At 34.5% G+C, this 20876-nt stretch overlaps 1 protein-coding gene and 1 long non-coding RNA gene across 2 annotated transcripts in view; one reads left to right on the top strand and one right to left on the bottom strand.

Moving 5' to 3' along the window:
• Positions 1 to 2384, bottom strand: part of LOC117103469 — a 5035-nt gene extending 2651 nt beyond the window's left edge. The window contains exons 1-2 of the long non-coding RNA XR_004444602.1: positions 706 to 2384; positions 254 to 321 (exon numbers count right to left, since the gene is read on the bottom strand). This is a non-coding gene — a long non-coding RNA (uncharacterized LOC117103469). The remainder of the gene's footprint in view (positions 1 to 253; positions 322 to 705) is intronic.
• LOC117103468 (protein CASC1-like) overlaps positions 1 to 20611 on the top strand; it is a gene marked incomplete at its 5' end in the record, with an annotated part of 68483 nt that extends 47872 nt beyond the window's left edge. Inside the window, 2 exon segments of the mRNA XM_033244022.1 lie at positions 19244 to 19345; positions 19719 to 20611. Coding sequence (XP_033099913.1) covers positions 19244 to 19345; positions 19719 to 19856 — 240 coding nt within the window.
• Positions 20612 to 20876: the final 265 nt, after the last annotated feature.

The raw sequence follows: 20876 nt of genomic DNA, 5'->3' as shown, positions 1-20876 counted from the left end.
GCAGTATAGTGTAGGGCCACAAGTTGTAAAATACATATTTATTAATACTAATAATATGTTGGTATTATATAATGCCTGAAGCTTCTATGCACCTTACATTATTACTCCAGTTATTGGATCGAACACATAAGAAACACATTCTAAGCACTTTGGGTTAAATTCCATAATGTTGCAGCTATGTTGTACTTATGCATTGTGGTGTTTGTTGTGTTGGTTGTCATATGCAGTGTTAAGTTAGAAGATAAGAACTTACTCGTTGTAATCAATGCCGATGATGGTGTGTGTTCGATCTGCTACTCTTTGTTCGGGTTCGGATAGGATCTGTTGCAAGTAAATGATTTCCAAGTAGTGAAATTATATGTATGTAATGAAAACATACAGCATAAAATTACAAATTAGTTGCATGTGTAAATTTATTTTAAATAGGTTTATACTATATTTGAAATTATATTAGGGTAACTGGCATTAGCTTTACCCAATGTTATGTCATAGCTGCTGGTAGTTGCTAAAAAGTTAATAATACTGATGTATTTTCTTCTGCCTACAAACTGTTAATTTTGCTACTCCATTTTGAATTTGCCAGAATAATAATATAACAAATTAGCTAAATACGTCAAGAACCCAAACCCAACTGCTGTTTAAGATGGGAAACTTGTTGTTAGATACAAATGAAGGTACTGTATTAATATAAATAAGAAATTGTACCTCTATGTGTGTCATGTCAATAAACTTCAATTGGGCTTTCTGGTTCCATACGTCAATTTCGACGTTGGTAAGTAGCGCTAGCGAACCCTCATTTTGTTCGGTTAGTTCTTCAGCCTTATCATTCCACAATTTTAGCTGTATGCTTGTGTTTCTATCTTTTAATGTTACATCTCGGCGCTGCCAAGTGGAACCTCTTTTTATAGTCTTGACCTGCAATAAGTATTATAGGTTTAGCATTTATGAATGCTAGGAAAGTAATGTAGTACTATTATAAGAACTGAATTTTGTATATCATTCCTTATGGAAGTAGTTGCACCATGTCAATGTCAATGTTGTGGATGGATATGAACAGTTGCACCGTGTCAATGTTATGGATGGATATGAACAGTTACGTTGAATGTGATTAGTAGACCCTTTATAAGTGTGTTGGAATAATTGAAATTTGGTGTTGTTGCATTAGGATGAAATGAAATGAAATAATGAATAATGAAGTAATGGTCTTACCACTGTAATTTGGCCCTCTATGGTTATTTTCATTTTTTGGGGCTCGCTAGAGCCTCGGCCACAGGTACTTATTCTGGAGAATTGAATTGTTGTATTCTTGCCTCTGGAACATTGAAGGCTTCTCCAGTCCAGAAGACCTATTGAAATGTTATACAAAGTTAGCTGTCAAAGGCAACAAACATTTCATGTGACAATACTATAATATTTTAAAAATTGTTTTTTTTTTATGCAATGGAAATGATGACACTAGAATAATAAAGCGTGGGTTAGCTTACCTGGCATGTTTGTGTCTCAATATGCAAGTAACGGGTGTTTTCCCTATTAGTCACAGATGCATTCTTAAGCAGAAGGTACAGGTTTTTAAAAATTTTCTCTTCAAAATGAGGTACATCGTTTCCGAAAATTGTTCCTTCAAGGACGTCTAAATCACTGTTGAAGGCATAAAGTACTGAATGTTTTCCACGAGCAACTGGTTTTGTTAGAACGTAAATTTGTATGGTCGTCATTTCTTTAAGGGAAAAATGAAATACCATTAACAATTTAGAAATGTAAAATAACTTTAAAATGATTGAGAAGCAGTTTTGTAGTAGAGCGAAGTAGTTTTGTAGGAATGTATTTATGGACAAGTTCCTGTACATACTGAGGAGCGAAGCCATGTGCGCAGTTATATGTCATCATGTGCATGTTGATTGTGACCTAAAGGGGTCAGGGCAAAGCAATGACAAAATACTGGTATCAAATGTAATTGTAGACTTTATTTAATCGAGAAGCTTTGTGGAAATTGAGGTATTCATACAAACAATGTTAACATGTTATAGTGGTAATGTGATTTGAATTGTTTTATGATCAGACCATGGACAGTATAGTGTGGTTTTGTAAAGTAAGTCACAATTAGTAAACACTAAATCTAAGGTACTGCCCATAATGGTAGTTGGAGTTGTAATTTGTTGTGTACAGTTGAATGTTTCATGCATGAAATTGAGAAACATAGTTTTATTCTGAATGTTGATATTGAAATCTCCGAATATTATGAAACGTTTGTTAATTTTTATGTTTGGAAGTATATGTTTTTTCATGCATTCCTGTAGAGTGGCATATGTACATGATGGCGATTTGTATATAGATACTATTTGAATATGTGTAGGATGCGTAGTAGTTAAAATGATGCTTTCAAATGCAAATGATGTAAATATTATGTGTGGACTTGGTGGTCAAATTGTTGGAAACATATAACAGATATGTCCATGAGGACGTCTATTTTGTGTTGTTTGTTGTTGGTCATTTCATATGTATATATATTGTATGTATATGTATTTTCAGTAGCAATGAGTCTTGTTTCACATATGGAAATGATGTCTGATGCTGTTATGTTATGGTCTGTGAAAATTTGTTTTTTATGTTTGTTGAAGGATCTGGCATTTTGGAAGGTTAACTTAAATCGGTTAATTATGTTATAGAATGGTTGAAAACATAGTTTAAGTGATTTTTCTGTTGACAAGCGCTTCATCTCATGTTTAACATGCTGGGATACTGAAATTTGTTGCTGATTTAATTGTAAAATCTGAAGCCCGCTTGCTTTTGTTGCACAGCTTAAGGCTACATAATGAGCATGTTGGAATGAACGTGTTCCCATGTGGACAACAGTTTCTAAGGTGTCTCCCTGTGATTTGTGAATGGTTTTTGCTGTAGCAGGACGCAAGGGAAATTGAGTTCTTATGATAGAGATGCGTAGTTTGGTGGCTTGAAATGTGCGTTTAATTGCAAAGATTGGCGTCCAAGTGCCGTCTTCGTTTGATGCATAATTTTTGAATTTAGTACGAGTGTTGGTACCAGCATGGATATCATCCAACTGAATCCAGATAATGCTTGGAACTGGATTGTTTGGTAATAGGCAAGAAATTTTTTTAACTATACCGCTTGAGCCATTGGTGAGACCATCATCAACATCAATGTTGGCAACTATTTCATATCTGACATTGAGGGCAATAGTTAGCTCTGATAAAAGACCTGCTGTTTGAGATGGGTTTATTGAGACGGATTTGGCAATTGCTTGTTTTGTTTGTAATGGGAAGTCACCTGTAACTTCATCTTGCGCTTTTAATGTCACTTATTGTCACATTTACTAAGGCATTTGTCGGAAACAGGTGTGGGGATGTTTTTGAATAGTATGGACTTGTTGATGTCACTTTGCATTTGTTTAATTCTGAAATATCTTTGAACGTGTGATCGCCAGTACGAAGTCGATTTAGTAAATCTGCAAATGGTTGGTCATCTTTTTGTCTCATTATTTCTGTCAATTCATGCATGTAAAAGTGGTTGTGCCACAAGTTAGATGCTAGTGGACCATAGCCATCTTTTAGATCCATAAATATCTATGAATCAAGTACTGGTTTTAGTTGGAATAAGTCTGCTACGGCTATAGTATGTATTCCACCAAATGGTTGATTATTTTGTTTAATGTCATTGAGACGAAGTTTCACAAATGCAAGTTGTTTGGCTCCTACCATGCATATTTCATCAATAATCACTACTTTTAAGAGGCGATATTTCATTTGCAAAGCATTTAAATGATCAGATGATAGCTTTCTGTAGTTAAAATCCCCGATTGGGATCAATTTTGAATGCATTATGAATTGTGACACCCTGAATGTTGTATGCAGCTTTGCATGTTGGAGCGCAAAGAATGATCCTGCAATCTTCAGGATTTTCACCCTCTGTTTTTGTTAATAGTCTTAGTAGTGCCTGATATAACGTTCGAATGATTGAAGACTTGCCTACACCAGCACCTCCTGTTAGAAACACATGAAGTGGTTCTTGCTTGGTGGATATAAATTGCATTACATTTGTAAAAAATTCAAATTGTTTTTTATTCAGCATTGCTAATGAGTGCAAAAACTCATTGTCTGGTAGTCGATTGGGCAGCAAGTCTGTGGATATTGCAGTGGTAGGTCCAAGACCTATATCTCTAGAAATATCATAGTTTATATGTTCTTTTGAAGGATAAAAGAATGTGTATTCTTTACTTTCGCCCCTGTTTTCTAGAAAATCATCTTCATCTACTTGCTGAGCATTAGGTGCAACCACAATATCATTGACATGTGCATAGCTAGCATACATTATGGCATTTGAAATGGATGTGTTTTTTTCATATTCCGCCATTTTTATTGCAAGTGCAGTTTTTTGTTGTTTAAAATGTGCTTGGTAATTTGGATGTTGACACAATAAATCCGTTTCTTCGTTACGCCATGGTATATAAAGCATTAAGCGTTCTCTAGCATATTGTTCAGGTTCCAATTTGGGGTTGTAATTTACAAATCTGATTATTTTTTGAGTGTTACATGAACGAATAGATATCCTTGTCTTAAATGTGATGTTTATGTTGTTGCTTGGGTTTATTTCCATTGGTTGTAATTTTTCCAGCATAGTTGGATCATCCTCATGATCAGTGTCATATGGATCAATATATTTTTCAGGATAGAGAACAACCAATTTGGACACATAGTCAGCAAGGCACCAGTTTTCAAGTTGTTTTGGCGTATTTGCATAACGCTTGATTGAATTTGTTGCCTCTACATTTGTGTCGTTTGGTTCCAATTTTTGTAGGTCAGATTTGCTTTTCATAAGAAATACTCTGTCTTTTGGTGGTGCTGTATTAATAAATACAACTGAACGCGTTGCCTTTGTTATTGGCATTTGGAGGACTAAATATATTGCCTCTTGGGCACTTACCTCTACTGCATTTACAAATTTATCGCCAATTAATCGAACTTGTTGACGAAGGTTTGTGTTGCCTTTTCTTGCCTCTTTGCATGCCTGATTTAAAAGCAAACTCATATCGCGTTGTGATTTACAAGAGGTCAAGGATTGCGTTTGGCCTGTTATATTTTGAATGTAGCAACTTATTTTGATTAGTCTAATTTCCACAAGATTGTCTCCTTGTAAATGCAAACTGCTAGCTAAATTGTAAACATGATATATAAGGTGTCGCAAATTTGGAAATTGCATAAAAGTAGCATTAGGTGTACAAAGGCCATTGACTCCCCTTGAATGGGGATCAAAGACAACATAATGATTGTGTTCATTTTTTAACAAAGCTATCATTGTTTGTCCAATAACCATAATATTTGATGGGGTCACAGTGAATGCATGTTGAATACCAACATCCAATGCTTCTAAGAAAGAAGAAGTTCTGTTTTCGTTGAGATTACAATATATAATATGTCATATTGCATAATGCCCAATTTGTATATACATGGAAGTTGGTTTGTAGATAAGAATTTAGATGCACGGAGTTTATTTTGTACCTCAAGTTTCAGGGAAACAGATTTGTATAAATTGTCTCCAAAATGTAAAACGTTGTCAATATCTGTTGCATCAATTACATTGTGGTGTTAGAGGTAGCAGAGCATTACAAGGCAGTTACAAGAGCATTGTTTTCCTGCAGAAGTTGGGAAAATGGAAACATTACCCTGATGGAAATGACCTTGTTTAATTTGTGTTACTTCTACAGATATTTGTTTTTAGACTTGTCTTTAGATAGTCGCTGAAGGTTTTTTTCTTTTTGAAGGGGGTGGCATTTTAAATTTTTATTGACCTCACAATAGGCCTACTAAGTAACATTGTTGACAAAATAAGAACATGTAACAGTGGTGAAGTATGCTGTACTGTATTATTATTTAATACTTTCGTTGCATTTAATTATATGTTATGGTTTTGTAGCCGTGCAGGTTACAATATAAATATATTTGGATGACACGTCTGGGGAAGAAGAGAAAATTGCATTATACTTTTCAAATGAATTGGAGTACCACATCATTTGGTTTGATTGTATATACGATAGGTTTGAAATATTTTTTCAAAGGTCAGTGATGCAATGTAGCCTAATGCAACATTAGAATATATACATAATCGAGAGTGTATTTGTTTTACTTCATAAAACCCTAAAATAATCAAAGTCTATCTTAAGGTAATTTGATTACAATCACCAATATTCATGCAAAGATAAATGGTTAATTATTTACTTTGTATGAAATTTCAACAAATTTTTGAGATTTGTTTTTATTTTTACAAAAGCAATTGTATACAAACTTCCAATAACAACACTATTGAAAGGATTTGAACATCGTAAACTCACCTAATAGTAATATTATGCAGACTGACTGTATGCTGATGTCAAGGCCTAATAACTGTAATTACAAGCACATAGCCAAATATTAATATAAAAAGTAACATAACAACATAAATAACTTAATGAACATTTTAGGCCTAGGCCAAACTGCATATTTTTTCAATAATATTAATAATCTAGGGCTAGGCGGCCCTAGTTACCGTTCAATAAAGGAAATGTGTCATACTATAGGCCTTGGGGCTCACGCCAACTAAGCCTAGGCCTAATTGTTCGGCAATCCGCCATGGGCGAAAAATAATTTGGATTGCTGATAAAATAAACAGCTGTGGTAGCCATTAGGCAAAGGTTTAAAATCGTTTAGGCCTGGCAGTTTCAAATTGGCTGAAATACATTGGTATTTTCTCGTGCAACCTCATTTTTTTGAGTGTTACTTCAGTGTGAGTTGCGAGTTGCGAGTCGGAAAGTGCGAGTTGCGAGTCGGAAAGTGCGAGTTGCGAGTCGGAAAGTGCGAGTTGCGAGTCGGAAAGTGCGAGTTGCGAGTCGGAAAGTGCGCGTTGCGAGTCGGAAAGTGTGAGTCGGAAAGTGCGAGTCGGAAAGTGCGAGTTGCGAGTCGGAAAGTGCGAGTTGCGAGTCGGAAAGTGCGAGTTGCGTGTCGGAAAGTGCGAGTTACAAGTCAGAAAATGCAATGGTCTGTCATGTTAGTATATAACAAATCTCAAGTATTATTTTATTTATGCTGTTAGGTTTGGTCTGACAATAGCATTATTTGGAGAATATAGATATTCAGGCCTACACCTAAATATTGGCCTACCGTAAATTGCATCAGTAAAGTATGTACCAGCATACATTTTGATACTGTACATATATTGTCTACTGTATGTAAATTCTCAGATACAGTATGTGGTACATTAATGGTAGAAGGTGTAGCTGGTCATATAGTTGCTAAGTTTTATTGTCATTTTGTCCTTGCAAGTGAAAGGCCACTTTACATGAAAACAAATGACCTGTCATAATGTTGAAATGATCCTGATAAAGTGAAAATGCTGCAGAAACAGCAATTTAGCAGACTTAGGCTATGTTCAGACTCACGGAATAACAGTAGCTTAACTAACGCCAGGCGTACACTAATCCGCGGCGTAACTGGTCATGGTGTTCAGACACAACGATTTACTTTCCATGATGCCAGCGTTAAAAACGGAAGTTCCGTCATCATTGAGCTTCCCTATTAAGAAACTCAGGGCTAGGCCTAGCCCACAACGAGGCCTAGCCCACAACGATCAAGTCGGAAACCTCACTGCTTCTCCACAAAACACGTTTTCCTTTTGACATTTTGTTATCGTTCTTTCTTTTTGTTTTTCTATTCAACTCTGTTGAAAGATATTGAAAGAAAAGCTAGGCCTATGCTCGCAGGCAATTGCCTCCTCGAGAGCCGAAAGAGAGTCGTATCTTTTGAATGAAAAAATAATTCCCGCCTCTAAATTTATTATTTTTTGCCAGAAAATGCTGTTTAAAAACTAGTGTTGTGAAAGGTAAACAAATTATTAATGAATATGTAAGTTGAATGATTTTTATCATTAATATTGCAAACCAAAAATGATAATAAATTATTTGTTTATTTCTAATATTCTACTTTGGGACACCAAATATTTCAGAATGACAATAAAGTTGATTTGTATCTTGTTAACATGCATGATTCATATATTTATTTAATTTTAATTTTTTTTTTTTTTACAATGTACTTCCAATGAATTTGTATTGTATGTATTTTTCACGTTTGTTAGTCTTTAGTGTGTTACAGCCTAATAAGCTTAATTCATTACAAAGCAGAATTATGAATTATTTGTATTATCATTTTTAAAATTCTACTTACTTAATTATCACTACCACTACCGTGTTTGATTCTTTCCTTATAATATTCCTTTCTAATTCTTAGTATTTCTATTAATAGTTAGATAGAATTAAACCTAGTAATTCATTATTTTTGGTGTCACAATTGAAGAAATAAAAGTGTTTGTTTTGAAGAAAATGTTTCTTTGTATTTTTCTCTTGCTGATTTTTTTAGGCTCAGATCTAATAAAAAATCAATACATAAAATCATAATTCAGTCAACCAAATACATTTTACATAATATATGACATACATGACCACAGTAAAGTATACACATGGTGTTTTGTAAAATACATTTGAGATATACATTGCATTTCTGGGCATTATGACCTTTAACCCAGATATTCAACATAATTTTTTGAAGGCACAATGTTTCCTTCAACTAATATAACATCGTTTGCTAATTAGAGTCGTTAAAATCTATTTTATGCTTATAAATTCTGATACTGAGAGGTTCAAAATTATACCTTTTGTGAATTAGTTATGACTGATATAATTAATTTCTTATAATTTATTAATTACTTTATTATTTTACTTTCTACTCCAAATGAGAAAATGAGGCCTAGATTGTGCCATTTTAACTTGCAGATTTTGTTTGCAACTCGCAAATTTCTTTTGTAACTCACAGATTTTGTTTGCAGCTCGCAGATTTTGTTTGCAACTCGCAAATATTGTTTGCAACTCGCAGATTTTTTTTGTAACTCGCAGATATCTTTTGCAACTCGCAGATTTTTTTTGTAACTCGCAGATTTTTTTTGTAACTCGCAGATTTTTTTTGTAACTCGCAGATTTTTTTTGTAACTCGCAGACTTTTTTGTAACTCGCAGACTTTTTTGTAACTCGCAGACTTTTTTGTAACTCGCAGATTTTTTTGTAACTCGCAGATTTTTTTTGTAACTCGCAGATTTTTTTTGCAACTCGCAGATTTTTTTCTATCATATTTTTATATTGGACCTATAGCCAGGAGGGTTTTAACAGAACCCCTTTTCTTTTAGAACTGCCCCCTATCCCTGGCAACTGAATTCCCTCTATATTTTATGTGTGAATATTTTATTTATAATTAATAAACAATAATATTAACATATTATCTGATAATACACTTTCTTTTTTATAAGAACCCATACAATTTTGTATAGGCTCAGTGTTTTTTGCTGATTTAAGACTTAAATTTGTTCTTAATTTTACACACTTTTCAAACATAGAAAATTTTTATTGTACAGTAATATATATAGTGATAGTGTATTATAGAGGGTATTACATAGCCAAACCTATTGCAAATAAGGTACTGGTACAACTTGTGCCAACCTCAATCTGTTCTTAATTTTTATGCAATTTCAGCTTCAGTGTCCTTATTAAATGTGTTCTTATAAAAGAGAGTGCAAGTCAAAATGATTCTGGAGATTCTGCAACTAAAGTATTCAATATTTGCCATCTAAACATTTAAAAAATGTCAAATGTTTTCTTAGCTTCAGGGCTCAACAATCAGGGCTCCAGATGTGATGCTAAACAAGCAATATTTTTTGTCAATTTTTAAAATATACTCCTGAAAAAAGTAATATAGATGACAATATCAGATTCTTTTATAAAAAAAACTTAATTATTTTAGTTTTAAAAAATGCATGCTTTTATGTTGATTTGGACTCATTTTTACCTGGAAAATCATTCTGGGGCCTTTTTTTTTTGCCCGGGCATTTTTTTAGAGACATTTTTTTCTTTTTTTACCTACATTCAAGTCATTGTTATTGACCAAACCTGTCAGCATAAAATAATAATATTGTTATATACAGTATTAACTTGGATAGAGTCGATCACACTTTCCACTCGCAACTCGCACTTTCCGACTCGCAACTCGCACTTTCCGACTCGCAACTCGCACTTTCCGACTCGCAACTCGCACATTCCGACTCGCAACTCGCACTTTCCGACTCGCAACTCGCACTTTCCGACTCGCAACTCGCAATTTCCGACTCGCAACTCGCACTTTCCGACTCTCAACTCGCACTTTCCGACTCGCAACTCGCACTTTCCGACTCGCAACTCACAACTCGCAGAAAAGAAACCCTCCATTTTTTTCGCCAACTAATAAGCCTTCGACCTTTCACAAACAGTGGTAAGCAGCAAAGCGTAACCAATAGAAATAACATAGCGTTCGACCATATTTTCGGAGGATATGTTACTTAAAAAATCATAAATCCTTAACTGAAGGTTATGTCAACATAATTTTTTCTTTAAAGTGTTCGCAAAGGATATATCTACGTTCTGTATGAATAAAATTAAAAGGAAATTTAAAATTTGTTTACTCTCTCGAAACGTAACTGGAAATTGGAAGACCAATTTTGTGTACTGTTAACACACAAAATGTGTTTCTAACACACACATTACCATTATTTCTGTTCGACCGAATATTTATATTTAGCGTGCCGGCCATAATTTCGGGAGGTCATGTAACCTAGTGATTGGTCGTACCGACATAATTACTATTACTGTATGAGTAAGAAAAAATTAAAATTTGTCTGTCAAAACTTAATTGAAATAATAGCAACACACACTATACAAAATTGGTCTTCTATTTTCCAGTTAAGTTTTGACAGACTAAACAAATTTTCAATTTTTTTTTTTTTATTCATCAATACGTAGATTATGCCCTTTACGAACATTTTAAAGAAAATATTAATGTTGATACGACCATCCGTTTTAAGGATATATGATTTTTTTAGTAACATTACCTCCGAAAATTTGGCCGTAATAAAATTTATTTACACGATAGGTACGATAAAAGAAAAGACAATCCCAATTGCTTGTTTTTATCTGCAGGGAAAAATTTTTCGAGGCCATTTTTTCAGGGCCCCTTTTTGCTGTACATTAATAATTTTTTATGTTTGAAAAGTGTGTAAAATAGGAATAAATTAGGAACATTTTGTGCCTGAAATCGGCCAAAAAATAAGAACAGTATAGTTCTTATAAAAAAAAAGAGTATGCTACGCTCAGCGAAGCGAGATTGCGCAAGCGCTCTAGCAATGAAGAGGTCCAGTGCTTGTACACTTTTTTTTATAAGAACCAGCAAAATTTTGCTTAGGCTCAGAGTCCTTATTTTTTTGCTGATTTCAGGCTCAAAATGTTATTTTGTTCTTAGTTTTACACACTTAACAAACGTGGAAAATTGTTATTGTACAGCAGTATATTACTATACTATATTAGAGAAGGTATGAAATAGTCAGACCTAATGTTTGGTTAAATTAAGAATGATTTATGATGATTTGACATTTTACGTCCGCCTCAATTTATTTTAGTTTGTGTATATATATGTATATATATATATATATATATATATATATATAAAAGATACTGTGTGTCGGAGACAAACAATAAAAGATGAATTGACGTGTTTCGGAACATAAATATATTTTATTATAACGAATATTTCGTCCTCATCCTAAGGACTTCATCAGCATAATTGACTTCAGTTACGCTGATGAAGTCCTAAGAATGAGGACGAATATAAGAATTGTGTGTGTGTGTGTGAACTACTGTACTGTGAAAACGTCAATTCAGCTTCAGATGTTTCGTGACAGTTTTAACAAATTATGCTCAGAAGTGGATATTCGAAAGACTTTTTGACTGATTCCTGTTCGTTAATACTAGCTGATATATATGTGGTTAAACCATGGAGGAAATATATTAAGGTTAAACTGACTGTTCAAATATCGCATTACTTGATTCATAACCGGTTATACTCGCATGTTGACATCGTCATGGATCATTAGTGCCTGATCGTCATGGATAGAAATCCATCAGAAAATGAATGGCATATTTATAATTAAATGTGTCTCATCAGTCAATAGGTAAATGTACAATATTTCCACCCATTTCAGGCAAAAATCTACACCGTTGAAGTCGTATCAAAGGCGTATATGTCACTTAAAATGGCTCTGTGAACTAACCCACTTTTTTTTCACTGATGACCGGCTATTCATACCATTCGTTTATTTTATGAAATATATAAAGTACAGTAGTAATCATCCTGTATTCGTAGGATAACACACATTTCGAAAGAATGCATTTCATTAAAATACTTTCCAAAGACTGATTAAGTTAATGATTGATTGATTAGTCAATTAATTCATATTTGAATTAGACCTATTGTTAAATACGATTGTTGGTTGTTTTGCTATTGTGGAAAACGAGTTATTTATTTGATTAGGTTTTCTTAATTAAATTCAATGAATGTCCCTAAACAGATTTTCATATCTTTTTTTTTTTCTATACCATTTACGGGAAATGTTTTATTATTTGATTTAATAAAAAATGGAGGTAGCTATGGAAAATGCAGTGGAATCTAAACAAATTTCTCATTACTTGGCTACCATTGACTGATTATACCATCGTTGTATTCTACTCATCACTTGGTATCTCATAGGCAGGGCTTGAAATTAAGGGTTATTTGGTCGCATTTGCGACCTGATTTTTTAAGGTGCGACAAGGTCAATTTGATTGCGCGAGTAGATTTTGTAAGCGAAAGGAAATTGGTTTCCCTCCAAATCCCAATTATTTACAACTTGTACAGCCCATTATTTTCAGTCAGGCAGTACGCAAAACATGTTATCATTCATTTTACATGTACTGTATCAACCAATCAGCATGACCTAGACTGTCACGTCTGTGACTGTGACGTCGTACACTAAAACCGTGTCGATGTGCGCTCATCATTTTCTTGGTAAATAAGCGATCACCGTCAAAGCGAAGGAGACTGGTATAAAAACATCGGATTGCACGATGTTTTACTATTTTATTGAGTGCTACTCTTACCTGTACCTACTCGTAATTGTGAACGTTTCCTTAACGTATTTGTTCATAAAATAGACTATGTACCGAAATTTCAAACGATCGTATACAGTATTGACTCATACGATGTAAACGGCCCAGATCAAGCAATAATCAAAATTTAACTCTAAATAGATAATAAATAAATACAATTAGGCATCATCTGGATTATTATATTCAAAGTACTACCGTTATTAGGGCAGACATCTTTTATTGAAAACCAAACGAATTACCTAAACCTTGTACATTATGAAATAAGATTACGCTTCTTCAATCACATGGCTGATGATAACAAAGGGTATAAAATACTCTTTGATGATAACCTCAGCCAGACTTCACGGAGCAGCTATAGTTTAACAACATGCATCTCAATGAGCAACATCTTGAAATTTACAAAAAAAAACAAAAAACAAATAGGTCTCACAGCAAATTTTGAAACCTAATTAAATGAAATAATATAGAAAGCAACTCCTTTACTACCATTTATTTACTGAACGTGCCAGTCGGCTTCTGACCTACTTTTGTTCGTTTCGGCGGCGTACAAAGAGTCAAACCAAATGACTTTGTGTCTGGCAACCTCGGTGTCTGTGTCTCGGTGTGGTGTGTGTGGGAACGTTTCTCAGTAAATGTAGTAGACGGTAAGCAGAGTTATTTCATAGGCAACTAGTAATGGGCCTCTATCAAAAAAATTATTTCGTTCTTAACAAAGTATCAGCAGAAAGTAAGCAAAATGATTGTTTGATCGTGTTTTGAAATAATATAAAAATTGAATTGTATATAAATGAATATTTAAAGATTAAATTTTAAACGTGAAATTAATAAAGTGCAACAATTGAATTATTGGTTAATTTAATCTATAAGATATATAAAAGATATATAATTGTACAAGGAATGTTTCTTGTTTTGACAACAAAAAACGTAACAACAAAACAACATCGAACTAACTGGTAGCAGGCCTTCCAATTACGAAACTATATTTCGCGGAGTAACATCCCAAACCACGAGAAAAGGCTTTCTCAATAAAATTCATTTAATGTCTAATGACAGAGTTCCATATCTTGTTGGGCGTTATGAACCGTCGGTTTTTTATACCATTTATAAGAAAATGTATTATTTGATTACAAAAAAAATAATAAAATATTAAAAAAAATTGTATATGTAATACGATGTATTACTGGGCCACCAGTGATGGTTAAACCATGGTTATACTCTCACTTGACATTACAATAGATCATTAGTTGATAATATCCCGACAGGATCCAAAGGTGGGCCTTAAACCTGACAGGTTTTAATGGAAAGCACTTTAATCATTGCCTATGACATTGTCATCAGTCAACAGGTAAGTAAACGTTTCAACCGTGTCTATGAATATCTAGGTGACAATGACAATAGACATGGTAAATCGGGAAAGAAACCCCTCTTCTACACGCCCCGCCCCCACTTCCTCCCAGACCTCCTGTCAGGTTAATTACCCTTCCAATCCAGGGGTCTAGTGCAGAAAGCCGAGAAGGGAGGCTAAACACAGCGTACATTGACATGAAATGTGCTGTTCATACCATGGAGAAAATAAAATAGTTAAATAAAAAAAAGTTAAATAGTTAAAATAAAATAATTTTCTCCATGTTCATACACTCACCGCTACTGACTGATTTGATTGTGTGGTTTACATAAAAATAGATTCGATATTTCAGGAATGTCGGCTACACACGGTCTACCCAGCCAGCCGTCCTACATTTTATGTACAGGTACAGTAATTAATCTGATCTAATACTGTATATTACGTACCTAGGCCTATGTGGTTGGCCTAGGTAGATGTGGTGTAGAGTACGAAAAGGTAAAATTCATATGCAAGGAAGTTAATCCTCGAGCGCTAGAGCAATGCTGAAAAGCTACCGTCTTAATGGAAAAATTTGCATGCGGACCTTGTCATGTATCTAACAGCAACGTACTCGTCATCAACCACACCATGTGCGGCAACACGAAATGTGCTGTACACTCATCGCTACTGACTGATTTGAATGGTGTGGTTTAATACACATAAAAGCAACTTGTAGACTACATTTCCTGATCTACTAGGCCTACACACACGTACCCAGGTGCTAAACACAGTGATAATTTCAATGTGTGGTTTAATACACATAAGTAACTTTTGATAGTTTGAGGACGTCATAGGCCTATCTTGTGATAGTAGTTTGGGGACATTAAATGATTTTAATGATTATTAAACCTATTAATAATTATCATTAGATCTATTATGGCTTACAGTCACACGTACCCAGCCAGCCCATTTATGGTTCATCCACGTCTAGGCCAGCCATAATGGGTCCTACTAAATACCACACGGGACCACTCGCGACCACACGGAACCACTCGCGACCACACGGGTGCAAAAATGATAAAAATATTACCACACGAGAGTAGAAAACTACTTAATATCAATAGAAACCAACTTTTAGTACGGTAATTATCCGAATTCCGTTAAAAATCGATGTACTGTATCTTGATTTTGATTTGTTGGTTTTTCCCGTCGTGTCTCGGTAATGTAATGCGTTAATTGTGGATCTGTAACACATTGACGTGTCAGCTGAAACGCATTCAACCATGACCTTCATGTCTGTGTTTCATACCATCAATCAAGATAGGCCGTTATATACTGCCACGTGATTAGATATTTACTCGCAAATTAATTATTATTATTATTGCTGTGCGAATATACTCATTTGAGGTTTATGCATATGAACATTATAGGACGATTATTATTATTATTATTAGTAGTAGTAGTAGTAGTTGTAGTAGTATTATCATCATTGTATTATATTATTATTATTATTATTATTATTATTATGTCTATATACTGTCACTGTTGGCCTAAATTCAGTATTCCTAAATTCATGTACAGTATATTGTATAAGTAATCTCTGCTAATTAGCATGCATCAGCTCTGTACAGCTACGGTATATAAACCATTTGTTATTTTATAAAGTATATTTATTGCAGGGACGACCGAGATATTCGTTTAGTAATAAACGTATTAATGTCACTAATGTTAACCTTTGTTATTTTTTCTTAAACGATGTGTTGTGCTCTTATTTATCTATCATTTATATCCATTACTAATATTGAAACACAAAAAGCGGTACTTACTGCCATTTATTTATTTATTTTCATAGAAAATATCTCAAAATACCATCTTTAAAAACATTATTCATAAGAAGTTAACTAGATTTGTCTCTGGGCTAAAAATCAAAAACACATAAGTATAAAAAATACAAAGCAGATACAGTAATAAATACAGTTATTGTAGAATAATAGGCCTATACATACAATAGGCATACACGCAGGATGAAATGTAACGTACTGTACGTATTGAATGTTAGAGGTCAAGTTTGAACGCATTTCTGGAGACGTGAATGCGTTACAGAATCTCAATGTCACCGCATTACCTTCCGAAGCACGGCGGAAAAACCTGTAACAAAAAAAAATCATTTTTACCATATTTTGGATAATTACCGTACTAAAAGTTGGTTTCTATTGATTATTAAGTAGTTTTCTACTCTCGTGTGGTAATATTTTTATCATTTTTGGACCCGTGTGGTCGCGAGTGGTCCCGTGTGGTCGCGAGTGGTTCCGTGTGGTATTTAGTAGGACCGGCCATAATTACACTACATTGACACGAAATGTGCTGTATACACTCACCCCTACCAATGATTTAAATATGTGATTTAATACACATAAAAACAACTTGTAGCCTACATTTCATATAATATCTCATCAACTACACACCTACCCAGCCAGCCTATAGTTCGTCATCGTCTAGACGTGATTTGAATATATGTTAACACTACGATGGGTTTCACATGAAAGCGTGTTCGTCATTGATCAGACTGCAAATCGCCTGATTCCACATTGTGTTTATCAACCAATCACGGCCAGGAATGGTAAGCTTTGCGGCTAATAAATGCGTCTGCACGAGTCTAGTTGGCAGCGAAGAATAAGCCGTTTTGTGGTGCTTGCAAGGGTGGGTGGTCTCTCCCCTGAGAGATAAACAATGTACACTACTGTAATGCAGGCTGGCCTAGAGCTAGAGGAAGACGAACTAGGCCTATAGGCTGGCTGGGTAGTACGTGTGTGTAATAGATTTTTCCATTGAGACGGTAGTTTTTCAGCATTGCTCTAGGAGGATTGACTTCCTTACATATGAATTTTTAGCTTTTCGTACTGAGTACACTTGGCTCTCCTAGGCCAACCACATAGAGTACGTTACATAAAATGTAGGCCGACAGTCGTTTTTAATTGGGGTGGTCGAGTGTATTTCTTTTTTTACGATAGACCATGGCTATTGTCATCGTCACCTAGACTTGAAAAAACAATGTACCTGTACTGTAGGCTGGCCTAGACGAAGACGAACTATAGGCTGGCTGGGTAGGTGTGTAGTTAATCAGATATTACATGAAATATAGGCTACAAGTTGCTTTTATGTGTATTAAAACATATATTCAAATCACGTCTAGACGAAGACAAACTACTGTATAGGCTGGCTGGGTAGGTGTGTAGTTGATCAGATATTACATGAAATGTAGGCTACAAGTTGCTTTTATGTGTATTAAGAAATATGATTAAAAAAACATACTTTTCACATATTTCCCGACAATATTTTTGCAAAAACTCTTCATACTTTAAATTCCCCACGCTCTATCTTCCATATTATTGCAAGATCGGCCTAATCGTGTCAGAAACGAAGCAAGAGATAGAAAAACAAACGACTTCAAAATTCGCTCAGAATCATCATATAATATGCCCTCTCTCTGAGAGTGGTCTAAAAATGCAGAAATGAAATTACCAATGCTGAGTAGTTGTTTTTAGATTTATATTTTCATATTCTCAATAGTGTATGAATTATTGAGCGATAATATGCACTAAAAATAAGCATTATGGTGACACTGTTAAATAATTAGCTAGCACTCTGGTTGACTGATAAAGAAAAGAGCTGTCAGTGTAAGGATTGGATCATATTCCTATTTCCCCCCATTCACACGACGTTTCAGCTCGTTTTTGAACCGTTCGTTCCATGTTCGCAGTACAACAATCTCGTTTGAAATTGACCTTACCCAGTCATATTTTTGAATGGGTAGAACGGGTCGACTTCCGTCCTTGCCTGTTTACCTTTCGTACTAAGATTGTATTCAGTGTCTACTGCGTCCATTCTGTTCATATTCCATTCATCCCCGTGCCACCCCGTTCTCCAGAACGTAGTGCGAACTAGTTCAGTGTAAAGGGGGTATAATAATAATAATGTCATCTTAATAGGCGCATGTATCTCTTCCCCTGAGAAACTTGGTAGAGCTGCTCGCGGCGCTGTTATGTATTACATTCATATTTTAAAAAAACCAGTTTCATAAAGGATTGCTCCATGTTAAACTGTACTTAATCATAATCGTCATAATCAACAATCGGTCATAATATTGCAGTTCCTAATACTAAAGTGTCAATTACATGATATTGAAACTTCAAAATATTTCCCATAAATATAGCATAAACATCTAACTAGAGGAAGAAATAGATGTTCTTTCCTGGATAACAAAAAAAAAGGAGGGAAATGAACAGTTAAATACAGTGACTTTAGATAGGGAGAGATGGTGGGATTGGTTGCCATGAACCTGCAGAGGATGATGATCCCTGATAATATAGCCACTCTGTAAATGTAAACAAATGCATAAACTGTATATTACAGCATATAACCAACAGTATCTTATGAATTACTGTCCTATAAACTCATCATAATGTGTCAAACTTCCCAGATCCTTAATTACAGTATAATAATAATTAACATATCATTGGCATATATACTAATAAACTTAAACTCATTTCATGCTAATCACATCAGTATACATTCTAAATAAAATGGAGGCAATAAAACAGTAACATTACTTAAAATGCTATCAAAGGGAATGTGAAATAAGATAACATATATTGTCCAGTAAAACAACTGGAAATTCTTTTTTCTCTGGCAATACAAAGACAAAATGTTATTTAAAAAAATGTGTAGAAGGTCATGCTGATATTTGAAATCAATTGAAAAATGCATCTTGTATTTAATATAATAAAAGGTGGCAATATACATATGATCTGCACACAGTGACTATTTAATAGTGATTTGCATTACTAAATATATTCCTACAATAAATTATATATTAACAGGACAAGTGGTCGGTGCTGATGATGTCCAGCCACCGTGCTATGAAGCTGAAGATTTCAGAAGAGGACGATGAATTTTCTGAAGATTTTGCAGAAGGAACTCAGGTGAGACATCCCTGGTGTTGAAGGGAAAGTATACTGTATCATTCATGATGCAACTCTCATAAATGTGGCCTTAAATTGTATATCTGATGATATATTTTCTTGTCATTAAGACCCTAAAGCTAGACACTCGCTTCGTCGTACGAAAAATCCAGCTCCACTATTTAGTGATTGTCTGTGGCAGTCTGAACAGATTGCCATTATAGACGATCTGTTGTGTGCATGTCGTAGCGTTGCCACAGTAAGTGCCTGGATTTATTTGTCCCCTGGTAGGTTAAAGAATGTGCAAGGCCCAGGTCAAATTGCCCCTATTCGTTTAAATGAAATAGAATATTTTAAAAAATAATTGATTTACTTGATTTTGCTTGTCTTTCAGTTCCATGCTGACTTGTACCACATGGTATGTGACCTGTCAACAGATCCAGGCCTGGAAAAGATGAGGCAATCGGATTTCATGTTTATTGATGCTGTTAGTCAGTTACTGAAAGCCACTAAGTTACTGACATATGCCTAGTACTTAAAATTGAACCCAATCTCCCAAAAAAATTCAGTCAATGCTGCATCTACCATTCCACACTTCTTACATTCCAAAATCCCTATCTTAATTAATATGTTAATTTGTGGAGCAATTGTAATACTCAGTGGTAAGTTTTTAAGGACTTTAACCTTTTAATTAATGAGTAATTGTTTTTTAACTAAACTAAATTTATCCGTCTATGTTTTCCATGCCAGAGGTTTCACCTTGAATACATTTATTTATATAAAAGATTCATTTGTTTGAATAATTACACTATATTCCTTAAAAAACAATTCTTTAATAGTTTGAATATATTTGCTGTGTACAATAAAAGTGATTCTAAATATTGAAATAAAGGCTCTGTAATTATGTATGCAGGGGTCCCAAGTTGGAAGAACCTATTTCCAGGAGATTCGTTTTAATGACATTGGGGCGCTGTATATTCTATGAGGAAAAAATATAGGTACCAAACGAGGGGCCAGGCCCACCATGATTGGGGCTGAAGTAATGACATTTTTTTAGAATAAGTACCTTTAGAATTCGGAAATGGCACTGTCAGACTGCGAAAAATAATCGGCAACCAAAGTTTATTCCTAAATACATGTAAAAGATTTGTGCATTTCCAGGAGATTTTTGCTTGTTTGCAGGCGTGCGGGAGACCATACCAATTTCCGGGGGACCCCTGTGTATGCAAGGCCAAATATATTACCATCATCATCCTAAAGCAATAAAAAATTAATCAAAATAATGAACTATAAGGCTGTGATTGTGTATGCAAGGCCAAATATATATTACCATCATCATCCTAAAGCAATAAAAAATTAATCAAAATAATGAACTATAAGGCTGTGGTTGTGTGTTATCAGCTATACAGCTATATACATGCTACATCCACTTCAACTAAGTCTGTTTCAGCGGCACATAGCCTGGGTCAAAACAATTGAGGCATAGATAGTCTGCCCATGTTGTCATACATAAGTTACGAGCAGTTTAAGCCAAAGTCATCGTAGTAGTCGT

Source organism: Anneissia japonica, unplaced genomic scaffold, assembly GCF_011630105.1.
Source record: "Anneissia japonica isolate Jap-2015-1 unplaced genomic scaffold, ASM1163010v1 scaffold287969_len279043_cov187, whole genome shotgun sequence".
NCBI lineage: Eukaryota > Metazoa > Echinodermata > Crinoidea > Comatulida > Comatulidae > Anneissia > Anneissia japonica.
Note: the sequence above shows the minus strand (reverse complement) of the source record. Positions and strands in the feature narration are given on the sequence as shown.